Below are 25,784 nucleotides of genomic sequence, written 5' to 3'. Positions count from 1 at the left end.
GCGCCGGCGGCGGGGGCGCGCGGCCGGGAGAGGGTTTGACGTGGCAGTTCCCAGCCCAGCTGCGATTCGGTGCGCGAGACCAGCCCGCGGGGACGCGGGGCCCGGGGAAAGGCGCGGCGGGAGCGGCAGCCGCGACGGGAGCTCAGTTACCGGGGGCAACGGCGCTTGGAGCCCAGCGCAGGCTCCCGAAAGCTCCGCGGCGTGAAGACGACCAGGTAAAGCCTCGGCCGGTCCGGCTCCGCTCTGGCGGGACAGCCCCCTTCCCGGGTACGGCGTGAACGGGCTGCGGTGCCTGGCCCGAGATCGGGTCGGCGGCGGGAAGCGGGATGCTCACCTGTGGCAGGGGCGGCAGGGGACACCTTTTACTCTGCTCCTCCAGCCACTTCCGTGCAGTTTAGTAATGGGGTCTGGAGGGTAGGCGTGGGCATTTTTACCCGCCCCCATCTTTGTGACTTGGGATGCCGGCACTGCCTGGCTGGAGTATTCCAGGGTCACTGCCAGCGGTTTTCTCGTGTCCTCATCAACTTAATTTCCTTTTTGCTGGAGGAAGGGAATGTTGGAAACATTCGTGATTAAAAATGGCAACTGTATCTTCAAGCTTCGGGGCATCCTTTAGTGAAATGCATTTGTGCAAACCTAAGCTTGGTGTCCAGGGTGGTAAGTGCACCTAGGCGGGAACTGTGGAATGACAGCCGTCTAGGGGGTTCTGCCGGGATTGGAGCTCCCCAGATTGGGATCCCAGGCCTGCTCATGCCAAGTGGCTTTCTGCCATGTCGCCGCTTGAGCTGAGTCAGGTTTCTGTAACTTGGTGCACAGTGTGAGGAAGTTTGACGTGGCAAACTGGGTTGTTTGAGGAAGCAGATTGCTCCCAAGGACCAGAGAAGAGGACCCAACTGCTTCCTGCTCTTTGGCGTGAACATCCCTGCCTTTCCTTTCTGTCACTCAGCAACAGGCTGCTACGTAGGTGTGTTCCTGCTGACTTCCTAAGTGTGCTTGGTTGGATGAGCTTGACCAAAGCTCAGGCTGCCACGTCTCTCTCTGCTAAGTGGGAGGAGGGAAAGAATATTGTCAAAAACAAAGCTCACCAGCAGGCTTTTGCCTGGCTCTCTATTTTAGTTCTCACCTCCCAAGGAGAAGAAAGTGATCTTATGATATTTTTACGTAGTGGCTTTAATTTTTGAAACTTACCGTTTAATATAAAAACCAAACCAAGAGAGTATGTCATTTCCTAAATATAGAGTTATTTCAGATCTTAGCAGGTATCACAGATAGCATTATAAAATTAAATGAATATTTCTATGCTGGGTGAAGAAACTGGCATTTGGAGGCTTTATTTGGTAAGGGGGAACATAAGCCCAGAGAGGTTTTTCAGTTTATTGCAGGTCACACAGCTAAGTATTGGCAGATTTAAAGTGAAAAACCCACTTTTCTGGCCCACTTTTCTGTCTTGTATTAAATGTTTCAACAATAGTACTTACTATACACTGTCTGGAAAAAATGGAAAATTTAAAGCAAATTGATGTTTAGAGTCCGGGTAGAGAATCAAGAGAGTTGTTTCCTTTGTGTGCATGTGTGCCAACAAATTTGAACTCTACTTTTTTTTCTTAATTACCTAAATGTGTGTGAATATGTTCTTGCAAGTGTGATGTTTCACTCTAACTACCTGTCATCTCTGACTGAGCCACCGATCAGCTTTCCAGTGTTTGTAGGCTACTGCCTTGCCTGGTCAATTTATACTGATGTCTAAAATGAATCTGCCATCACCTTACTTATCTTCTGGCCTGTCTGTTGGACTATTGATTTTTCTTTGTCATAACAGCCAGATTAAAACGACTAATTAGAATGCCACTATAATGACACAGGCCATAAAATACCTGATTGCAGATCACTCACTGGCAGTTGTGCTGGCCAGTGCATAGAACGACATGCAGTGACTGGCACTGGAGTGCTGTATGCTCAACTGGGGCCATGGAAACCAAAGGCACAGAAGCAGTAGACCCACTCTGAGAGACTATATGGGAACTACATCATTCATTCATTGTTGAAGTGGTTGGCGAGTGTTATTTCAATTTTGTCTGAGAATTTGCCCAGGGCTATTGAATTGAGTTCCTGAGTTGAGTAGAGTTATGGCTGGAATCTTTTTAGGGGACTGTGATATGACATATTGTAGAATATGAAGATGTTTCATGCACCTAGTAATTGTGCCTTTCCTTAAATCCTTAAACATTTATTAAAATTGTTTATATTTTGAGTAGCATTAAGTAACGCCTGTTGACCTTCATTTCCTTCTGTTACAGGATTCTTTTGTGGTTCTATCCCTTGGAATGACATTTTCATAATGAGTCAACAAGGTTATGTGGCCACACCCCCTTACTCTCAGTCCCAGCCTGGAATAGGCCTTTCTCCTCCACATTATGGGCACTACGGGGATCCATCTCATACTGCTCCATCAGGTAAAGTGCATTATTTTGAGCTTTATACAGTGACCAACTTAGACTCTTAAGACATTAGATGCTCTAAAAGAGCAGTGTTGGGAATGTTAAGTGATCACTATATGATGCAATGTCCTGAGGTTATAGGATCATTTGGAAAAGGCTCTCAATCATCAGTTTGGTGGTTGTAGAGAATACAAGTTTGGTTTTTAAATATAGATTGAAACAAAGAAGTTTCTTGAAGTTTTATTTTCACTATGAGATTTGTTCTTGTTACTAATCAGTGGTATCAGGTTATTGGAAACATTCAGTCAGTAACACATTTTATGTATGTATCAAGTGTGTGTCTGTGTGTGTGTATATATATATATATATATATATATATATATAATAAACTATCGCACACACACACACAGTAAAGTGATTTTAGAAATGATAATCATTGCATTACTCAAGAATCATTACAAAAAAACACATGGTCTTACCTTGAACTCATTATTGAACATTACTAGTTTCTTTACCATACCAGGCAGATTTCTGGGTGGAAAGGAATAAGGAGGTTGCTTTGATGGCACTTGCCACCATGAAGCTGCCTCTCTTTATCAAGGGGCTGTGCTGAGCAACTGTTTTTCATCCCTAAGTCAGGAATGCTGCTAGTAATAGTTTGCTTTAGGTGAAGTTCTGAAAATTTTGTATAAGACAGTTCTTGAGGCTTCAGAGAGAATGCTGAGGAATTAAACAAAAATTCTTGGTGGCGATGAGTTGTACACAAATTACTGAGTATCTTTGGGGTTTGCTACGACTGACTCAGACAGGTGGGCCCAGGCTATGCTGGCAGCCTGCGTGCAGTGCAGTCAGTGAGGTTGCTGTACCAGGGCTGGATGGTGACATCCTCCCACAGGTCCCTGAAAATGTGCACCGAAGCTGTGCACTGTAAAGTCACCTATATAATTTCACTACTCCTAATTTTTTAAAAAATTATAATAGTTTATTTTTACATCATTTTGTGCATTTTTCCATCTCAGTTGCAATCCCTGTGGGCTTCCCATCACCAAATCACCAATCCCTGTGGGCTTCCCATCACCAGCCCACCCTGTGGGTTTCCCATCACCATAGTCCAGTGCATTTCCCTCCCCACATTGTTTTTGATCCCATTCCTCACTATACCCCCACAGAATGTCTCGTATATAACTGTTCATCATTATCATTATTTTCTCTCCTGTTCCGTTATATTCCTGCTATGAGTGAAACTATCTGGTATTTTTCCTTTTCTTTCTAGCTTATTTCACTAAGCATGATCTTTTCCAGTTCCATCCATGTTGCTGCAAACTGCATGTGTTTATTTATTTATTTTTGGTTGTTGAATAATATTCCATTGTCTATATGTACCATATCTTCTTCAGTCACCCACTTTGGGGCATTTGGGCAGTTTCCATGTCTTTCCAATTGTGAATAAAACAGCAATAAACATGGGGATGCAGGTATCTTTTTCAATCAGTGTTTTTGTGTCTTTTGGGTAGATACCTAGGAGTGGGATTGTTGGGTCGTAGGGAAGCTCCATGTTTAGCAGTTTGAGGAACCTCCAAACAGTTTTCCATAGTGGTTGTACTAGTTTGCATTCTCACCAGCAGTGCAGGAGAGTTCCTTTTTTTCCATATCCTTGCTAACATTTGTTGTTGCTAGTTGTTTTAAGATGTGCCATTCTCACTGGTCACTACCCCTAATTTTTGAAAACCTCCCCTCGAGGCATCCTCCTCTTGTCTAAAACCCATTCTCCTCCCATAACATTTGCAGTCTTGTCTTTGTAAATTCTGTACAAAGCATTAATTCATCTTTCTGCAGTTTCTCTTTGGAGTAATTCATTCCTTCTCAGCATTTATATATAGTGATCAGTATAAATCACTCAAAAACCAGTCCTAAAACCTTTATAGGTACTACTGAATCCTCTTATTAGTCATGTTTACAGTTAAAAAAAAAACTGAATGTGAATGTCTTGTATACTATGGCTTGTTCAATGCTCAGAGCTGGTGATACAGTCAGAATTCATATACCTAGACCCCTCAAGGAAAGAAACTCCAGTTTATGCCGGGGGCAGCCCTCAGCAATACTCGCCCTTCCTTGCTCCCTTCACAGCCATGTTCTTAAAGAAAGACCTTCTTCACTCCTTGGCTCCCAACCTTGCCTGGCAGACCCTCCATGGCCCAGTGTCGTCTCCCTCCATGGCCTGGGCCCACTCCCTTTTCCCTGCTCCTGCCAGGCCCTCTCATGAGCCCGTCTGACCCTGTCCTTCTGTGCTTTGTTTTTACAAAACTCACTTCTTTGAATGCAGTGACACTGTTCTTTGTCGCCTTTCTGGTTATCTCTTTCCAAGTCGCTTTCTTTTCTATGTGACTCTTAAGGGTAGCTGCTTCTCTTTCTTTGTTCCACTTCTTTTCTCCTCTCTCTATAGATTTTCCCCAAAGCTGCATGATTGCCCACAAAGTGGCCCAGATCTGTGTCTCCACCTAGATGTATTCCCTAGGCACCAGACACTTATTTTCAGTTGCCTTTCTGTGCACATAGGCATGTTACACTTAGCATGTCTATGACACCTCCATGTCTTTTCCAAACATCCTGTTTTTTCCCTGACATGATAACTTACTGTCATTTATTTAGTGATTCAAATTAGAAATGTTTGCTTAAACAACATCTCTCCCTTTACCTTTTCTTACTCAGCTGGTTCCCCAGTTCTTTTGGGAGACTTTAAACATCTCTCCTACCTGCTTCCTCCTTATTGTTGTCTTCTCACTCTTGTTCAAGCTCTGCACCTTAGAGTACTAGAATGGTCTCTTAGCCATTGTCTGTCTCTCTGATCATACTTCTCTTCATCTAGCTCTTGCTCCCTGGATGAAGGGATTTTTATGTCATGCAGATTTCATCTTGATACTTTCTTTTTCTTAGAATGTTTCATAGTTTTCCTTGCCTCTGATTATGTTTTAAGCTCTGTAGACCTTTAGTTTATCCATTTGTTTTCTTTTTTTAAAGATTTATTTATTTATGCATACAAAACTGGGGTACAGAAGGCAATAATGGTGAGAGGAGTCACCAGAGACAGACTGTGGAGCAGAACAGGCAGATCGACAAAATACACTGCTGAGGTGAGACAGGAGAGGTCTGCTGTGTCATGTGGGTCACCTCCGGGACAGGGGATAGAACTCATACTGAAGCAGCTGCCGTGAGGTTGCAGTGCTGTGCCACCAGGGAGGGCCTATCCATTTCCTTTTTCTGTTTTTGTTTGTTTGTTTGTTTGTTTGCTTCTTGGACACGTTCCCATACCCATTCTTTCAGTGAGGATTTGCAATTCATCACTTGAGGGCCTCTTTGCGCTTACATCCTGATTTGCACACCTTATGCCAGAAAGCCATTCTCTGCCTTCCTGTTGTCAATTCAGAACCAGCGCAAGGGTGCTGTTTGCAGGTGTTTCTGATCACTCTTCCCCCTCACGCTCTGCACCTGTGCAGGCCTCTTGCCATGTGCCACGCGGTTGCTAGACAAGGCATCCTGGAGTAGTGAGGCCCCCATTAAATTCCTATTCAAAGAACGAGTGAATGACAAGCTTCTGCATTCATCAGCAAACAGTGCGGTGTGTTCCAATATATATTAAAAAACCAAAAAAACCCAAGAAACCAAAAAAGCACTGTCTTTGTTGGATTCAATTCATCATGCTTTAATTCAAATCTCTTTCCTTCAGTCCTCAGATGAATACCAGGCAGGCTGGCTCTTTGTAATATACATTTCTGTAAATGATGGTGTTATTTATTTTTAAAATTGAAAAAGAATTTCCAAAGATTTATTTACTTAAGCATACAGAACTGAAGTACAGGCCAGAGGTGCGGGGAGTGAGAGGATTCTCGAGAGAGAGTGGGGAGCAGAACAGACAGATCGAGTGAAACACTGCTGAAGGGAGCAGCAGGCAGGTCAAGAGAGGTCTGCCACACCATGTGGGTCACCCCCCTGGCCGGGGATCGAGCTTCTGATAGATAGCTGCAATGGATGGCTGCTATAGCTTCATAGTGCTGTGCTTTAACCCTTTGTGCCATCAGGAGGAACCTTGTTTAATTATTTAAGGCTGTGCTGGATAAAGTTGGACCCCTTAATCTTTCAATGACTTTTCTAGTCTTTTCACTGGTTTTTTGATAGACACAGGCAACCTACTTCTGGTTCCTTCAAGTATCTGTCCTGTGACAGGTCAGGCCAGTGCTAACCCTTCTACTTCTCACACCTACATCTCCATCTGTGCCTGCTGTGTGAGTGAGCAGAATACTTGTGACATAACAGTGAGTAAAATAAAGCTAACTGTAGACATTACTGTGTCTACTGTTCTAGGAGGCCATGCATTAAATGGCAGGGCGATACAGGGGAAGCTCTACTGTAGAGGAGGTGGAGGGGAGATGGGGGCCCCTAACCAGGAAGAGAGGGAATGAATGACCTGAAAGATGAGTGAGACCTGGCCTCGTAGGGAGGTTCCTTGCCTGGGGGTTGGGGGCTGGCACTGGTAGGTGACACAAGAGATTCTGCGTGGCTGCTGGGGTGGGCAGCAAGCGTTTGTGCAGCGAGAGCTGTGCCTGGCGTGGCAGGTGGACGCCACACTTGATTTGGACTGGAGTCTAAGGGCAGACGGTGCCACTGAAGTGTGGTACGCTGGGAAGGGTCATCCTCTCATGTGCATTTAGCATCACCCTCCACGTCAGAAAGTGAGTCACGCTCCTGCTCACTGGAAAGGAGCAGCCCCTTGTTCCTGGAAGCAGGGTTTCCTCTCAAGCTCTTCAACCCTACCCTGGCTCCAGGGCTTTAGAGGCCATGTGTTCTATGTTGTGGCAGGCTGGGCTGCCATTAGAGGACACTCAGCTGTATCCTTGACCTCTGCCCACTAGATAACAGCCCCCATCCCACTACCCTGTCTCCACCCTGCCCCCAAGCCATAATAACCAGAAAAGCCCTAGATATTACCAACTCTCCCTTCAGAGGTCTGGTCACCCCCGGTTGAGGACCCCCAGTCCAAAAGCTCAGTGACAGGAAGTATCAATGCCCTGGAACCAGGGTAGGGTTGTGGCCTGGGGAGGCTAGAAAATGGGGAGCTTGTGTAGCTACGCCACCCGCCACAGCGCCACAGGAGGAGAGCCATGGCAGTTTGGCCCAGAGGCTCTCAACAGGAACTCATCTTTGTTCATTTAAGATAAATATTTACTTCACAATTTTTTTTTAACTTTTGGTTTTAGTCAACATTACTCTCACATAAAGGGAGTTATTACAGGGTCCTCAGGAATCTCAGAGTGTTTGAGAAAGTAGGAGAGAGCCAAGAGCAGGGTCCCTCACAGTCCCTCACAACACACACCCCATGTTGGACTGCTCTGCTAGCAGCCACTGCGTGTCACCCCAGAACCACCCTCTTTGTTCCCAACCTGGTCAAAGTCTCCTGGAGGTATGTTGCTTTGCCAAATTTAGAGCACATGGGGACAATCAGAACGGAAACTCCATCTTTCTAGCTCCGAATCACATGGAAAGGCAAGCTGGAAAGGAATTGGAGTTGGTACTGCGTAAACTGGTCTATGTATTAAAGAGCTGTCTGTGAGGCTCAGTATTTTCCTTCTGGCACGAGCGTGGGTGCCTCTCCTTTCCTGCTCAGATTCTCATACTGTTCTATGAAGAACCTGCTTTCGCTTTATCTTTGATCACCTTTGAGAGTAGCAGCCCTGGGCTGGGGGGAGGGCGGGGGGCTGTGACTCTGCAGGTAATCATGAGACCGACTTCCCTTTGCCCCCAGGATAGGGTCCAAGGAGCACATTGGACTTTGTAGTCTGATCCCCACCAACTGGGACAACCTCTGTTCTGGCCACTTCCCCGGTCTCTCCATGCTGAACCTTTTGCCAGCTCCTCGCCACACCAAATACTCTCTTTCTACTCAGGCCCTGCCTTTGACTGGGATTGCCTGCCGGTCTCAGCACTAGCAAAGTCCTGCTTGCCCTTCAAGATTCAGCCCAAGCCGTTTTTCCTCTTTGGGCTTTTCTTGGTTCCCCCAGAACACCTTGATATTCCCTGTGTATGTCACTACAGTCATCACCAGGCCCGACCATTGTTTATGTGGTTGTCACTTCCATAAGAGTTCTTAGTGCCTCTGAGGCCTTACGAGTAAGTTTGAATCATTGCTATAGATTTCATTTCTAAATATGAAAGGGAAAGACTATTTTAGTGCATTGAAGTGTGCATATATTTAATGTATAATAGCTCTGCTTATATATATGATAATCTGGCTTTTCTGTTTTTTTAATTCCCTAGCTAGGTATAGTTGAGGGGTACTGGTAAAAAAAACTTTTTTTATCTATTTACTGGAGAAATGACAGTATCTTTACCTGATTTCAATGCATGTGATTATTTACTATTTTAGAGTTAATGCTGTGAATTTTCTATTTTTGTCCAAAATAACGTAAAAAAGTAAAAACACAAGTGTGCATCTAATCACAGTGTACATATTTTGTCAGAGTAGAAATCCTTGAGAAAAGATGGACCCTACCCGGTGGGACAGTGAGTTAAAGCGCAGCATTGCAAGCTAGCCTCAGCTGGTTCAGTGCAAATTTGATCCCCAGCAGTGGAAGTGACCCACATGGCAAAGCAGACCTCTCCTGACCCGCTCACTGCTCCCCTCAGCAGTGTACTTCATCGATCTGTCTGTTCTGCTCCCCACTCTGTCTCTGATGAATCCCCTCACTCCCTGCACATCTTCTGGCTTATACCCCATTTCTGTATGTATAAATAAATAAATCTTTAGAAACAAAAAGAAATCCTTTTTGTTTTCGAAATCTCTTTTCTTTTTGAGAAAAGAGAGATAGGGGATTTGATCGGAGGAGGGGAAACAGATTTGAGGAGTGATTTACCTTTATGCATCAGGCAATGTTCTGGATACTCTTATAGCATCACTTAATTCTAGAACAGTCCTCAGTGATGGGAAACATTAATGTCATGACAGAGTATTAAAAGTTGAATTTCTGAAAAAATGTCTTGTTAGACCACACCTGTTCAGTGGGAGGGCAGGAGTCCAGCCAAGCTATGGTGACCGCAAGTCTCGTGTTATTTTAACCCTGCTGAGCTTGGGGTGGGCTTACAACTTTCTATAAAACTGTTGTAAGAATAATATTGGTTTTGTTCTCAGTATATGAAAGTTGCTGAACAGCACTTACTGTCAAGTTAATATAGAAAAATACCTTAAAGTTAAGAAATTCCTTTGAATAGAAGTAGAAGAATAGAAGAAAGCTTTATAACAGTCTCAACAATAATATTCATGAAAACTGCCACCTTGCTGGTTTTATTTAATTCTAGGTTACCCAGGCATCTGAAAGCATGCTCTCTAAAGTGCTATAATGACATTTTAAGAAACCCTCATGGGCAACTGCGAGGTCATCTTGGCAGTTCCCTTTTGAGCTGAGGGAGTAAATGTTCTAGAGGAAGCAAAAAGAAGAAAGGAGATATTGAGTGGAAACTCCATCATGAGGTCAGCAGAGGAGAGCTGAGGGGCAGCTGGGAGGTCACTGAGTCTGTGCCAAGAGGGCGGGTCAGAAGGAAGTGGAACGGACAGAGCAAGGATGCAAGTGAAGAAAGCAAGTGGAAATGCCCTCTTACATTTTGTTTTGTTTGTTTAAAAGTCTCTGTAATTTCAAACTCACATTTGTCAGGGAAGGGAAACTGAGGCCTTCCAAAAATAGCCCCCTTGCCCTGGGCCGTCCTCCTGCTAGTAGGCTTCCGGGAGGGGCCTTGAACTTCTCTAACCCAAGCTCAATGTTTTCTAACTCAGAAGAAAAGAGAAAAGGTCTGTAAACAGTACTGAAGAGAAACAGTAAAGTCTCTGTTGAAGAGGCTGCTAGCAGATGAAAATTCAGTGCAGGAGTGCCTAGTGATCACCGGATGCATTTTGTGTCTGAGTGAGTCTGACAACACAGCAGAGCTGTCCCTCAAGTGTTTATCACTCAGGGTTTGGAATCCTGGAGACATGATCAGCTTTGAAGTCTGGCTCTGGGCGAGTCGCACAACTGATGCTACTCTCTTGATTGCTTTCTTCAAGGTGTAATGCCAAGCATATTCTGAGGGGTTTTCTTTTGTTTTGTTTCTCGAGGATGTTCTACCATGCCTCATACTGCTTGGTTCTTCCTGCCACCCCACCCCCATTTATTTTCTGGTCTCCCACTGGCAAGTTTCATTGTGTATTCAAGCTTTCTCTGTGTGACTGTATGTTTGATCGAAGTGTCTCACCCTATGCCAAAGTTAACTTTTTCTACTTCAGTTTCTGTGTAGTCTGAAACTAATTTCTGCCTTTTCTGGTGTCAGCTATGATGGCCAAGTAGCTGTGCTGGGGCCTGACATTGATAGGTCTCTGCTGGTTAAAGCAAGTTTAGGGAAGGAGCTGTCTTAACCCCTGCTTCCCCTCCTCCCTTCCTAGTTTGCCTTTTCAAGAGGTTGTTGTTGCTTCCGCTCTATCTGCACTGTTTTACTCTCCTAAATGCCTGGCCTTTTGTTGCAGGTATGATGAAGACGGCAGGGCCTGTGGGGCCTGCTGCCCCAGGGGGCATGTTGCCACCAGGCCCTCCACCTCCGGGGCCCCATCAGTTTGGCCAGAATGGAGCTCATGCCTCAGGTCATCCTCCCCAAAGGTGAGCTACCGACATGCCAGCTCTCATGCTCATCACCAGCTGTCTGAGTGCATTCTAAGCTGGTGTGTGTATTGCTCGCAAGTTTGACCTCTTGATATTATCCACAGCCTTGGAAGAATCTACTAGAAAGCTGCCCTAGGCAACAAAGCATTTAGGAAAACTTGAAGGAAAAAAATCCAATATAAGAACATATTCTAAAATCTGTCAAAAATTACACATTTGAGTTTGGGGTTATAGACATCACCTGTTTCCTCAGTAAAGTATTAAATCACCCCCACTCTCAAATCCTTCACAGAACGGACTCACTACCAATAGGTGCTTCACAAAGATTTTAAGAATTAAATCACTTGGGGCTCATGGGAAGGACTGGGCTGCAGCAGGCACATGGATGCCAGTAAGGACCTCTGAAAAGACAAGGGAGTTTTAAAACGACACAGGAAATAAATCTTGTGTTTGTGTTTATAATGAATTAAGGAAGGGAAAAGTTGGCAGCAGGCGTGAAAAAGCCGAGGAATGAAGTGTATGAATTATTGAGCGCCCTGCAATCCCCTGGGGACTGTCCCCTGGGAAGGGAGCTGACCTCACACCTCCTCTGCTGGAAATCCCACTATTGTTTGTCCTGCTGGGTGTTGTTGAGAATTACAACCCTAAACTTAGAGTATTTACTTTGGAGATTTTCCAAGGATTTCCCAGAGGTATCACTTCCCAGATTAAGTCTGAGTCCAGGTAAAATGGCTTATGTGTGATGGTCGTTTGAACCAGGAGCAAGAAATCAAAGGACCTTACCTGGGAGCCCAGGGCTGGTGCCTCTGCCAGCAGTGTGGGGCCGGGGTGGCGGGGAGGGCAGAAAGGCTGTCTCCCACATGTGGTTGAAGCAGCTCACTAGCTGTGGGATACTGATGACTTCTTGGGCTTCTAGGCCTCATTTTCCTCATTTTCAATATGAGGAATATAGAGGAATGCTCTAGAAAAATTCTTCCTTGTGAACTCCCAAACATCTCAGGTTTGTTTAAAAAGAGAAGGAAAAATCCAGTCGCTGCTCTGAAGTCCGAAGCAGGTTTGGGTCACTGGTGTTAGCTCAGAGCTGGTTCACCTTTTTGGCTATTTTCGCTTATACAAATTAGGCTTAGGTTTCCCTGGAATAAGTAAACTGCTAGCTGTACCCTCACACAGACCATAGTTAGGTGTGGGTGGGCGTGGCTTAGCATCGGATATGGGCAAGGACGTAAGCTCGAGAGCCAGAGCCCTGTTCTAGTACAGGCAGCTGCCAGCTGGGCGAGGTCTTTACCTCAGAGTGCCCTGGCTTCCTCCTGCCGTCTAACTACAGTAGCACTGCTGGACGAAGTGGGAGGTGCACCCTTGCTGACGGTCTTGTGAGGTGCCCAGAGCGCCAGAAGCCTCGGGGAGTTAGCTGCTGTTACCAGCACCACTTCCACAGTTAAGGAAGCCTGTCGCTTGGCCCTTCCTGCCACTCCTGAACTAGTCACCCAGACAGTCCTGGCAAGGAATCTGCTTCTGTTGTGATGTCCAGGGAACCGCCGGCAGATTTGCTCAGCTTCCTCCTTTCTTCCCTTGCTTCCACTTGAAATGTGATTTCAAGGTTGGACGTTGGGCGTAAACAAGAAAAGGCTAGAGACAAGTCTGAGCCTCCAGGGTGTCCTGCTACTTTGCCCGGCTGGCGGAGTAGCTCACCCCGGAGCAAAGGGCTCTGGCGGTGCAGGTGAGTCAACGGAGTCAGCTGACCAGGCCGGCAGAAGCACAGGTAGCTTCTGAACTTCTGGATCATTCTAGCACTTCTCCCCTCCCACCCAAGGAACCTCTTCATTTTTCCCAGATTAAAAATGTAAAGTAATTGACATTTTGACGTAAGCTTAAAATGTCTTATTTTTAAATTTTTAAATGTGGATGTTTCACAGGCAATGTCTCATGAAATTTAAAACTCATACATAGGTATTTGCCCTTTTGATCTTGGCTGAGCTAGTAAAATGTTTTAAACTTGGAATTGGCACTGAAGTCATCTACAAAGAGTTGCTCTTGGGTGGAGTAATCTATATAAAATCTAGAACCTAAAAATCCATTTTTTAATGAGGCGGAGAAGAATCCATTACTCTATTTTGGTCAAGAAACGGCAAATTGGCACATGGGGAGGAGACACTAGTAAGACGACACAAAAAGTGGTTGGGTTGTAGTAAAAAAAAGAAGCGATAGAACGGTGAGTCATCTTCTCTTGTGGGTATGGAAAGAAATACGGTTTGGCGGCGATTTCATTTTCTTGCTTCTAGTGTTGAGTTTAAAATCCAGCTTTTGTTTTGAAAGATCTGGCACCTGATGTAAACATTCTAATAAACATCAGCACATTTCTTGGGCAGTTTCTGCAAACTTGAAAATGAAAAGTGTTTCAGGTTGAGTAGGCCACAGACAACTGATATTTTGGGTAAAAGGATTAGATTTTCACTTCCTTCTAATCTTCCACGTCTAATTGTTTGACTGTTCCTTTTGATGGCAAGTTTTCTCTTTTTCTACATTCAATAAAATAGTAAATTAAGATGTGTCCTCAACCTCTTCTCAGTCCCAAACATGTCATCTGAAGTAATCACCTTGAGAAATATTTAAATCTATATGATTTTTTAAAAAAGATTTAAATATTCGTGTTTACAGAACTGGGGTACAGGCCAGAGGTGTGGTGGGTGAGAAGATTCACCAGAAACAGAGTGGGGAGCAGGATGGGCTGATTGACAAAGTACATGCTGAGGGGAGCAGCGGGCAGGTCAGGAGAGGTCTGCTGCGCCATGTGGGTCAGCTCCCTGGCCGTGGGTCGAACTCCTGCTGCAGTGGCTTCGGAGATCGTCTTAATGCTATGCGTTTACCTATTGCGCCACCAAGGAGAGCCCTCTATATGATTCTTAACTTTAACCACATGGAATTTTTATCAGGAAAAGGAACATAACATGTCACCTGCTGCTCATTTTTAAGATTTGAGGCCGGGAGCTCCAGAGGTTGAAAACCCACTGCATGACTCAGATAAACTAGTAATGAAACTGGGAAATACAAGTCCGCTGTGTATGTTTTAAGTATTCTGTTCATTTCTTTTCCCTTATGTGAGAGCTTTTGTTAACCTTTTAATATGAACTTTATTTTTTTGTGTTTAAGTTGATAATACTGTGTTATGTCCAAATCTGTCTAAAGCTTAGAATGTTCAAGTTGGTCAGGAAAGAAATATTTGTGAACTTCTGAAGCCTGACTCCCACCATATATATTAAACATTGCATGATAATTTGGCATTTATGGGTCCAAGATTAACGGCTCACAATTGTACATTCCCACTCAGCATATTAAATCCTTAAGTTAAAAAAATACTTGAGATTCCTTGTGTGACAGCTTCAATTTGAAGCATATTTCATCCTGTTTACACTACCTAAATAATAAATGATTTATATAATTTTCTTTTTTACAAATAATAACTTTGGTGAGGTATGTATGAAAATGTTCTGGGGACTTTTTCCGCACAAGCAATCAAATGACACTCCCCCCCACCTCCTCCCCCTCTCCGCCCCACCCCAGCCAGCCACTAAACTGCCGGCCCCTGGTTCTTATTCCATGTGTATATTTCATGACTGATCTTTTTTTAATAAGACAAGTGTAATTTTTGAAATAATAAAAAAACACTATCTCTTTATGAAGCAGTGCATTTATAAAACACATTGAAGACAGTTCTTGGAATAATTTCTAAATGACACTTTTTTAAATGTATCAAGAGTGAGACGGAATTATATTCTGTCTTGCATACGTTTTGCCCCTAGTTCTAATGGAAATCTAAAGAAAACTTTAACATGTTAACGTCTATGAGGGCCTCCTTGGTGGCACAGGGTTTAAAGACAGCACTATCGAGCCATCACCAGCCACTGCAGCATGAGTTTGATTCTCTAGTCAGCCTGGGAGCTGGCCCCCATGGCAGCCCAGACCTCTCCTGTCTCGCCCACTGCTCCCCTCAGCAGTGTGTTTCAGCAGATCTGCCTGTCCTGTTCCCCACTCCGTCTCTGGTGAATCCTCTCACCCCTACATTTCTGGCCTACATCCTAGTTCTTGGATGCACAAAAATAAATCTTTATAAAAAAAAAGAAGTTAACTTTTATGTTGCCAGTCTTAAGTCATTTTTTCCAAAAATTCTGTAAGTCAAGGACACTTAGAAAACCATGTTTGTCCTTTTGTTGCTTTTGGCAGGAGAGGATGGCTTTGCTTCCCGGAAGTCTTTGTCTTAAAATCTTACTCATTCTGTCTTACAGCCCTGCATAGCTCTGTCTCTGTTGGAGGGTTACTTGTCCCTTTTACAGAGAAAAAGTGCATGTTCACTTACCCATTTTACTCAAAGTATGGGCTAATCTTTCTGAAATATTATAACATGTCATCAGAGTAATAGTTGGAAGGTTACTTTTATTTACAGTCATTACTCCATTTAAGATCTGGAAGAAAATAAAGAGAAAATGTGGCGTCATGCTTTGGAGAGGGTACTCATCAAGACCCCTGGAAAGGGTGGTCCCACCTTTGTCACAAATAAGCTGTCCATGCAGGAACTCAGGCCTCTCCTAGCCTCAGCTCTAACCTCTCCTGGCAGCAAAGATGAGGCAAGAGCCAGGGCCACTAGAGAGGTAATTTCTAGTTTCCAGAGAAGTTGAAATCAGAGTGTACACATCTGGGAAAATTTAATTTTTATTTAAAATTGGTAAGAAGTAATAATGTGACTCTAAGAGAAGTCTTACCTCCTTTGATGGATTACATAATAAGAACTGCTGAGATGGCTGTCACTGTTTCAGGCAAAACAAGGAAAATTAAGTGTACAATATGTTCAAACTAAACCAAAGGAAGAACACAAGGGGCTTTTTAGATTAAGAAAAATGAGTGATTTTAAAACTATTTCTTGGGCTGTTTACTTTCAAGTACTGGCTTGTATGGAATGTCTTGCTCATTGAAATTATAGAGCAGGTGAAACATTTTTTAAAAAACTGGGTAGAATATAAGACGAATGGTCACAAAAGTAACATCCTTGAAACATTTTGTTTTCTAGATTTAGCTAGTGATCATTAACCCACTATGGACAAAGCTGTGGCGGGCTCAGGTCCCCACCTTGATTTCCGAAGCCAGCACTGTATTGAGGTTAGCATTTGTTGTTAAGCACCTTCACATGGTTAGCCTGTTGCATTTAGATACAGTGTAATGTTTCGTGGTGTACTCTGGGATCATGTTGTTATTAAAGACCTAGCATGTAACATCAGTCATCTCCGGACTTCCTGTTAGAGGGGCTTATTTAATTTTGCAAGTTATTGATGTTGTGGCATGCCATTTGTGTATGGAACTGTGATTCTGTTTAACTTCCTTTCTGTCCTCTCAGATTTCCAGGCCCTCCACCTGTCAACAGTGCAGGCCCGTCCTACGCACCTTACTCATCCCCTACGCAGTCATCGTACCCGAGTCCTGCGTCTACTTCATCTGTCAGCCAGCTGGGCAGTCAGCTCAGTGCTATGCAGATCAACAGCTACGGTACTAACCCCAGCCTTGATGTTCAGTGGCTACATTGTGGTAGGAGTATTTTAATGAGAAAGGTTTTCTTCATTTTCAAAATGGATATAACCCTGGCACACCAGCATTCTACAAAGTAGTTTTGGGGACACTTCTATACAAACCATCCATATTAGGGATGGTTGTGATGCACTCTTTTTTCCTTATCATGCTGCTGCTGTTTATTTCGAGATTACTGAAGGACCCACAGAATACCTTGAGTTCAGTACTAAAGTGATAAAGAAGAAAAAATACTGATGTCACCAATAAACATTAGGACAGTGAAATCATTTGAAGAAATAGGATGGTAACTAATTGTGTGGTTTCTTGTCTCACAGTGCATTTAGATCCTGGGTTGAGGTCATGGAAAGAGTCCAAGCTCACATGCCATGAAGCAGAAAGGAGCATAATAGGAGAGAAAGCAGTGACAGTCCTCAGTGGGACTGTGGGACCCCACCGTAATAGCAGCATAACCAGCCAGTGATCTGGGAGAAAAATGGTTCCATTCCTTCAAGTTAGTTAGGATATTTCCTACCTTTTACTGATTTTACAATGGTTAGGGCTCCAGCAAAGCAACTCAGTTTCACATAAAGAAAGGAAAAAATAATCTGATTTTACAGTTATTTCCCAAAAAATTGAAAAGAAGTTAGTAGCCTGTGCACCTCCCCCACCCCTACTTGCATCTACTTCCAGTACTTATTTGATCAAGTCAAGGAGAGGATGTGAATAACTACACATTGAATAATGCTTGTTATGTAATAACATTTTCTTCTGTGTCCTTCTCTACATTTTTGTATCAGATATAACCCCCCGAATTAATGGCATGTATAATGTAAAGTTAATGCAACTGAATTAAAACTTATCACACTACTTTTCTTATTCAAATTATAAATGTTACTTATGTACACTTTTAAATGCTCCAGTTGTATAAAATGCCCCAAATAGTGTTGGTGTCGCTTTCTGATTGAGGGTTCATTTGCAAGGATGGCTTCTTGCTTTATAACAGCAAGACATGTGCCCTGGCTGAGTTCTTTGGAGAAGTTGGAGAGTAGAGTCATGCGGTACTTAGGCGGTCTGGTCTTTCCCTCACAGGTTCAGGCGTGGTCCCCTCCACTCAGGGCCCCCCTGGCCCTCTGCCAGCAGCATCATTCCAGGGTCCTCCACGACCTCCTCAGCCATCCATTTTGCAGCCGGGATCTCAGGTTCTCCCACCACCACCCACCACACTAAACGGGGCTGGGGCCACGCCCTTACCTCCCTCAGCGCTCCCTGGGCCTCCGCCTCCCAATGCTCAGTACCAGCCCCCGCCTCTTCCTGGACAGACCCTGGGCTCTGGTTATCCCCCGCCTCCGCAGCAAGGTAAGGCTGGAGGGGCCCAGAGGGAGGTCTTGGGTTACCTAGGGGCCCTTTCATTGAAAGTCAACTTTCACTTTCGTCTCTGTTGCTAAGTTTCTCTCACTCACTCTGAAAGAATGGCAGTTTCTGGTTAGTGCCAGCACAAAGAAAAGGCGAATCCTAGATATTCACCCTTAACTCCTTCCCTTCTTTATAAGATGAAATACACACAGGCTTGCCCCGATGACATGTTGCCAGTCTGCCTTGCCTCTGGGACTTTGGATTCTATTCTACAGTCATTTCTTTAAACATTTCTTTCTAAGTAGGCACCTATGGCCCCCAGATGGCGGGTGCACAGCTCTCCTACCCAGGAGGTTTCCCTGGAGGGCCTGCGCAGATGGCTGGCCCACCACAGCCCCCAAAGAAGCTGGACCCCGACTCCATCCCCAGCCCGGTGAGTGTCTTCCCTCTCTCTCCATGGCCTCTCTCAACCAAGGGCCCACCTCCTCCCACTGCCCTCAGAAATGCTGGTTAACATTCCTCTTGTCCGATGTCATCAGACCATAATGCCCGTCCTGGGGATAGGCTTCTTTCTCTCTACGTGTGTAAGGGGTCCACAGGGTGGGTTGCAGCCTATTTTAGGGGTGCCTGTGAGGGAAACCGCCTGTGTGTGTTTGGTATCCATAGGAAGGTGGCAGCATGTATTGATGACACTGGTGTGTATGGATGGCATTGATTGATGCCTAATGAGAGATCAGTAGTAGAAGTATATCCTATGAAGTGTGCCACTTTGTATCAAGTAGGACCTTTTTTAACAAGGGCGATTACCCATAGAGAGTGAAAGGGCAAAGTATATTGCGTCTGTGTATTAAAGGAGCAATTTTTTAAAATAAAATTAGAACTGTGACTTAGTTCTCGGCCTGTGAGAGTGATTTCCTTTGGAGGATTATTGCTCTCAATACCAGTACCGCTCAGCTCTTACTCGGCTCTTCTGCTTGACAAGTGGCCCCCAGCTCTGCTTACCACTGCAGAGGTTTGTTTATTGCTTTGCTCTGAAAGCTGCGCCCCGATGTGGCACTGAGCTAGCCACTCACATGCCCTTGGCCAAGGCAAGTCAGGCGGCAAAGCTGGGTGTCTGCAGGCAGGGTGCTTGTTCCTCCCTGCCCCACTGGGTGGGCATACGAGGTCCTTGGGAAGAGTAATAAATTGATGCACTTCACTTTTGTCTCTGAAGGCAGTTCAGTACACGGGAGTAGGAAAGGTCGACCAGAGAGCATAGAGGGCTCCTGTACTGGCTCGCTCCTGCAGCGTGACAAAGCCCAGGGCAGACCGCCCACATCAGCTGGCGGCATCCTAGAGATTCGTGCTCTCAGGCCCCACCCCGGGCCTCCGGGCTCATATTCTTCAGGAGAGGGGCCCTGAGGGCTGTATTTTAACAAGCTGCTACATGATTCTTAGGCACCCCAGAGTTTGAGAAGCCCCCTAGGTACTCCCATCCATTGCTATGACTTAAGTGAGCGTGTCCACTTTCCTAGTCCAGGGCTTTTCTGGAAATCCAGATTCCAACCCTCCTCTTACAGTTTCTCAGTCCTCCCTGATTCACTCTCATACATCTCCCATTTAGTTCTTTGGCTAATTCTATTGGTCCTGTGCTTTCTGCTCATCCTGTCAAAGCCACTGGCATTCATCCCTATGGATGATTATCATAGACTCCTCTCTGGGCAGCCTGCTCTTCCTGTCCCAGGCAGCAGCAGTGTCCCCCCTCCCAGCCCCAGGTCCCATTCTGTTGTGGCGAAGAACAAAGCCCTCAGCGTGCTTCCAGTTAAAACCGAAGTTCTCATAATGACCCAGTAAGATCCTGTATTATTTGCTACCCCTGCTTCTCTGCTGGGGTACATGTGCACCCCCAGGCACACACACACCCTCTCTCTCTCTCTCATCACCTCCCTTTAAGCTGGCTTTTTACCTCTCTTTTCCAACCCTTTGCTTCAGCCATTATTCCAAAACACACCAAGCACACGCCTGCCTCCAGGCTTCTGACTTATCCTAGAGCTTCTTCCTCTGTGACGGGGTAGTGATGGCCCATTTCCTCGTTTCCCTCCTGTCCTCATTGCTCTTTCCAATTTCTCTGGCTCCCCTGTTCATATCACTCCTTACCCATAGCCCTTATTTGTACGTTTGTTTACGTAGTACCTGCTTCCGCACTAAGGCGTGAGCTCCAGGAAGGCAAGGATTTGGATTTTAGCCTGCTATGTCTCCAGCAATTAAAACAGACCTGGTCTACAGTATGTGTTCATGGTATTTCTTGAATGAATGGATGTTAACAGCAGAAGCAATAGGCTGCATGTACTGAGATTCACTCGTGATCCTTAAAATACATACATTGCAGATCAGTATTATTTTTATCTTAAAAGTAATGAAATAGCAATGCCAGATGGTGCCTGTTTATGTTCTATTACCAAAGTAATACGCTTTTACTATCTAAATAGATTCTTCCTTCTGGAAAGAAAGATTATAAAATCTCATTACTGAACTCCTGTTACATGTCTGGCCAGAGCCAAGTGCTCTCAGCCACTCCTTTGGGTGTTGGTTTTATCTCTGTTTTAAAAGTGACGAAACTGATGTCGCCCTTAAAACCCTTCCTCCCTCCTCCTGTGTCTGCAGGTGTTTTACTCAGAAGTTGCACTCTTCTGTTCCCCTGTAGGCCCACTCACTGCCTCAGACATGCACACACGCCTTACCCTTGTTCTTGCACCCTGAGAAAATAGGTCTCCTTTTCTCTTCCTCTGATTTCATAAACCCAAAATATTCTACTCGGGGCATAAAGAGTGTGGAGGTATTTCAAGTGGCATATTTTGTGGGGGAGAAAGAAATCCATATGTTCACAGGTAGCTTTGGCACCATCAGGAATCACTGTCATCAAGTGGGAGCACTTTAACAATTGATCACAGTTAAAAATTATTGACATTTCTGCTGATCTTTTCCCCCCATGCCTGTTTTTGAGAACATCATTGGAGATAAATAAAAAATTACTATGGCATTTTTTTTTTTTAATCACTAGGACTATGAAACTATTTCGTACTATCTTTGCAGTACTCCAGGCAAGATGTAGATGAATTAAAATTGTAGTCATCACATGTGGCATTGTGTCTTTGGAGGTAGTGTCTTCTAAATTGCAAACTGGCAATCTGTCTCTCTCTTTATTTTGTAGAAGAACTGGGGTGTAGTCTAGAAGTGCAAGGGTGAGAGGATTTGACCGAGACAGAGTAGGGAGCAAAACCAGTGGATTTACTGAAGTACACTGCTAAGGGGAGCAGTGGGCAAGACAGGAGAGGTCTGGGGCACCAGACTTTAGGCCTTCTTCGTTACAGTGCTCAGACTTAACCCTTAAGCCACTAGGGAGGTCCACAAACTGGCAATTTAAAAGTAAACTTTTGGAATATAATCTATTAAAAGATATGTTCAGTATATAGATTATCATTACTTCTTTTTTTTTTCTCTTTATTTAAAAACTTTAAATGTAGGACTATCATTACTTCTACTTCGCTTTCATTTTTGACACTTCAGTGGTTGAAATGATTATAACCAATATTTATAAATATAAAGGTATACCAATTTTGAATGACCCAGATTACTTTATGTGGTTGAAACAAAGAATATAATAATAGCATTTTGATGTCTCTTCACACCTGGCCTCATCTGTGTCAAACAGTACTTATGTTTGGAGTATAGAGAATATATGACTGTGTGTGTGTGTGCAGAAAGAGAGAGAGAACAATAAGTACATAGAATATGTAAGTCCTCAATAATAACTTAAGTCCTGTGAAATTAGAAGGACAGAAAAGTATAGATTTAAAGATAGAATAAATCTGTCTCTGATGTTGCATAAAACCACTGATATCACTGCCAGCTGGTGTCTGGACTGGGTAAGATGGGAGGAGAGAATGACGAAGGTAACATTTCAGAGTTTGGGGAAGACAGTTCCATATTATTAAGAATTCCTCTAGAAATATAAAAACCTATATATGTGTCAAAGCTACATGTTCCAGTCTGGGCACTTCTCCCTTTTATTTATTCCATTTTTTTTTCTATTTTACCTCTTGTCTCTTTGAAGGAATGGTGAAGATAAGCAGGAAGATCATTATAATTATCTTAGCTCATTTTTGCCATCCCTCGACAGTTATAGCAGTAAGACAATATTGCATATTTGTATTCATCATCAGCTCATCAGTTCATATAGAGAACTAAAACATGCTCCCAAATTAGTCAACAAAACGTGGGGATTTTTATTCCTTCTGATGTCTATATAATGACAAAGCCAGCGTGGGCACACACAATAATATTGGTCTCATGTCTCAGTGAGGATGGGTGTGGTGTGGGGAGGGGCTTGAAACGCAAACTGAAGGTCAAAAGGGATATGAAGGAAAAAGTTAACTTATATATTGCACATTTTAAATTTTAGTTATTTTTAGCCCTTTAGGGTTTTATTATAAGAAGATGTTTTCTTTCAAAAGGTTATTCTTTTTCTACCAGAATCTTTTAAAAATGCTTATCTCTGGTGTCAGTAAATAAAATGAGCCAAAAGTACTTTGAAGGATCAAGGTCACAGCTTAGAACTGGGAAACCCTCGGTCTCAGAAGTGACAGGTACTTTCCTACAAAAGTAGACAGAAGTGGAGCTGAAGACACTGTAGACTCTCAAGGAGAGCTTGATCTGAAATGAACTGAAAGGATAGAGAATGTCTGATGTTTGCACTGTGACTCACGAGCAGGAAGGAGAGAATTTTGGGACGAGTCTTGGCTTAACTTGCTCTGGTGTCTTGTCAGATCCAGGTGATCGAGAGTGACAGAGCGGCCAGAGGAGGACAAGTTTACGCCACCAACACCAGAGGCCAGGTTCCACCCCTGGTCACCACAGACTGTGTGATACAAGATCAAGGTAACCCTCCAGCTATAGTTTTGATTGAGATTGTGAAATTCCCACCATTAAAAAAAAAAAAAACCGAATGGCACCATTACCACTAATGGGTAACCCCTTTAGAGTCGATGAGTGAGACTAACTTGCTGTAGTCAGTCACTGTGGAGAACTACTGCCAGTGAATTCTCCTTATTTCTTGTAGAAGTCTAGAGTATCCAGTAAGATATAGTATGAATTCTCAGTTTAAGAGGATGATTTTCACATGTGCTTTTAAATTAGCTCATGTCCTAGTGGGGTTTAATGTCTTGACTACGTTGGTAGCCAGGCAGGTCAGCACCAGCAGCACAGTAGAGGCCAGACTCCGGCGAAGTCAGCAGACCTGGTTCTTGCTCCAGTTGCCTTTTTTTCAGCAATTTTGGGTTCTGTTTTACTGATTTTCTACCAAGACAAGGAAAGGCTGAGCTCCGCCTCTACAGACTGTCCTGCTTATGCTGTCAGTTTAATAGTTCCATTTGCCCGTATGGGCTGATCTTTCCAAGAAAAGGTTATTTTATCGTTCATGCAAGTTAAAATATAGGCTGGTGGAATCTGAAGTGTCAGATTCTGAATATGCCATTTTAATGGCTCCCATACTTATTCCAAGCATAACGTGGGGGTACAACATGTATTTTGTCTCTTAAGAGTGGTCCAGCCCACCAGGTCTACCGGGGAACCTCTCTGCTGTCCCTTCTGTGCTGTCTCCAGCACAGTCCTTACAGAGCTGGCATCCCACTGCAGCAGAAGGAGCTTTGATGGGGAGTCTTGCACCCCTGCATGTGAATCCAGGCGCCCTCCTCACTGCCAGCAGGAACTCTGCTCTTCTGAACTCTCTGAACCCTGCTGTTCTTACCCTCTGTAAAGTGTGATCACTAAAACCTGCTCTGCTGGGTCGGTGTAAGGACTGGAGGTGTGTTGTGCATAAATGTACATGTATAGGTGTGTTCACACAGACAGAGAAGGCTTGACATGTGAAGGCCTGGGTAGAAGTTATTGGTGTCACTATTATATACATTAGTATTAAGATATAGTTTGACTTGCTTCATTTCCTGTTCTATAGTAATGTAAACCTCATTATCTGGAGAACTCACCCAAACTTGTTATATGCATTCATATTTGTAAAGCACAGAGGACCTGGTGTCAAGTAGGTTGAGCCATATAAAATTGACAATTTTTTAAAATCATTGTTCACCTACAAAAACAGCAGTCTTATTTCAGCCTAATAGTGTTAACATAAGTTTTTTCTCTCTCAATTTCTATTTTTTTTAGTATTTTGAATCAATATAAACATTTTTGCACTTTTCCTAACCTACAGGATACTCCCAACCAGCCTTATCTTCTGTTCCTTTCTGTCTCAGCCGTACCAAACTCATCCCCTTCTCACTCACATCTCTGGGTCTCACTTTGTGCTGATTTGTCGGCAACAAGTTGGGTACTTTTGTTAAGGTATTTTGCACTTTTGCTAGCTCAGTCCGAACACCTTGGAGTCTGCCTGACCACTCTCCCTATTTCTCAATTCTCTCATGATCACACCTCACATACCTTATCCGTCACAGATGAATCACGTGCCTTCAACGTATGTCCAGATCGCGGGTACTTGTCAGCACCCACTGCCGTCATGCTGGTATCTGCCTCTGCTGCTCACCTGGCACAGCCTCCACGGGGGCTCTCCTGTCTGCCCCTCCCCTTCACAGCCCGTGCTCAAACCCAGGCATAGGAGTCCAAGTCGGATCATGAGACTGTTTTTCTCAAAACTGGGCCCTGGCTCTCCATTGCCCTCCTGTAAAAGCCAAAGGGTTTAAAAGTATCTCAAGTGTTGACTTGATCTGACTGACCCCTGTTGCTGCTCTGAGCCCCTCACCATCTGCTGTGTCCCCCACCTGCTCCAGCCCAGCCTCACAGCCCCCCTGGCTTTCCCTGCCAGACCAGGCACACCCTGCCCTCTCTCCCTCCAGGGCAGGACACTCTCTTTGGAGTCTTTCTTAAGTGTCAACCTTTGTAAGACGGGCCTGTGACAATTTAAAATCGCAGCCTGCCTCCTGCTAAGACACCTTTAGCCAGATAGCATTTTTGCAGCATTTGTCACCCTTAATAGCCTACATATTTTACGAGTTTATTCAGCTTAGTATTTATTGTCCATGTCCTCTGCAAGAACCTACACTCTAAAAGGAAACACCTAGAGCAATGTGTAAAACTTAGTAGACACTCAGTGTTGATGAGTGTGTCTCTTTGATTTCGGGCTGTCTTGTGATTTTATTTCAGAAATTTACATTAGTCATTCTAATGAGTCAGAAATAGTCTTCAGGCCACAGTTACTGTTGTAATACACCACTGCGAGATAACGGTGTTTGAGGAGAACAAATGTATATGAAAACAGGGGAGGGTGCTTTCACAAAGTGATACTTCCCTTGCAAGTAGAATTTCATCTCTAGATTCAGTTTCTAGCTTTCTAGAAAAGCCCATCAAATGGGATCATATTTGACAAGTGCCTCCTGCTGACATGAAGCAGTGCACAGATGCTCACACCCCCAGCAGGGGTGTGTTGACAGACAAGAATGAAGAGGCGCTCGATCCTTTCCTGCTTCTGGCTCTTTGCTTTATTTCTTCTACTGCTTCTTAACATTCCCAAGTCTGTGACTGTACCTATGATAATACCTTGATGATAAAGAATTGTTGAAACACCTCTTTGATTGATTCATTTTGCTGTACAACTCAGAATGCTATGTTTTCCAAGATATTATCATGTGTCTAGAACACAGATTGTAGCATTGCATGAGGCTGCCTTTTAAAAAGAACTCATAGGCCCTCCCTGGTGGTGCAGTGAGTTAAAGCA

General features: G+C 44.1%; 1 protein-coding gene across 1 annotated transcript in view; it reads left to right on the top strand.

The window, feature by feature from the left end:
• The first annotated feature begins 102 nt into the window (after positions 1–102).
• Positions 103–25,784, top strand: part of SEC24D (SEC24 family member D) — an 85,566-nt gene continuing 59,884 nt past the window's right edge. Inside the window, exons 1-7 of the mRNA XM_004686484.2 lie at positions 103–215; positions 2,298–2,453; positions 10,981–11,110; positions 16,497–16,645; positions 17,756–18,022; positions 18,325–18,452; positions 22,825–22,936. Of these exons, the coding sequence (XP_004686541.1) occupies positions 2,339–2,453; positions 10,981–11,110; positions 16,497–16,645; positions 17,756–18,022; positions 18,325–18,452; positions 22,825–22,936 (901 nt within the window). The 5' untranslated portion in view covers positions 103–215; positions 2,298–2,338. The remainder of the gene's footprint in view (positions 216–2,297; positions 2,454–10,980; positions 11,111–16,496; positions 16,646–17,755; positions 18,023–18,324; positions 18,453–22,824; positions 22,937–25,784) is intronic.

The sequence above is a fragment of the Condylura cristata genome, unplaced genomic scaffold (genome assembly GCF_000260355.1).
Source record: "Condylura cristata isolate star-nosed mole 26May11 unplaced genomic scaffold, ConCri1.0 scaffold00021, whole genome shotgun sequence".
NCBI classification, from domain to species: domain Eukaryota; kingdom Metazoa; phylum Chordata; class Mammalia; order Eulipotyphla; family Talpidae; genus Condylura; species Condylura cristata.
The sequence above is the reverse complement of the archived record's forward strand: the minus strand, read 5'-3'. Positions and strand labels throughout refer to the sequence as shown.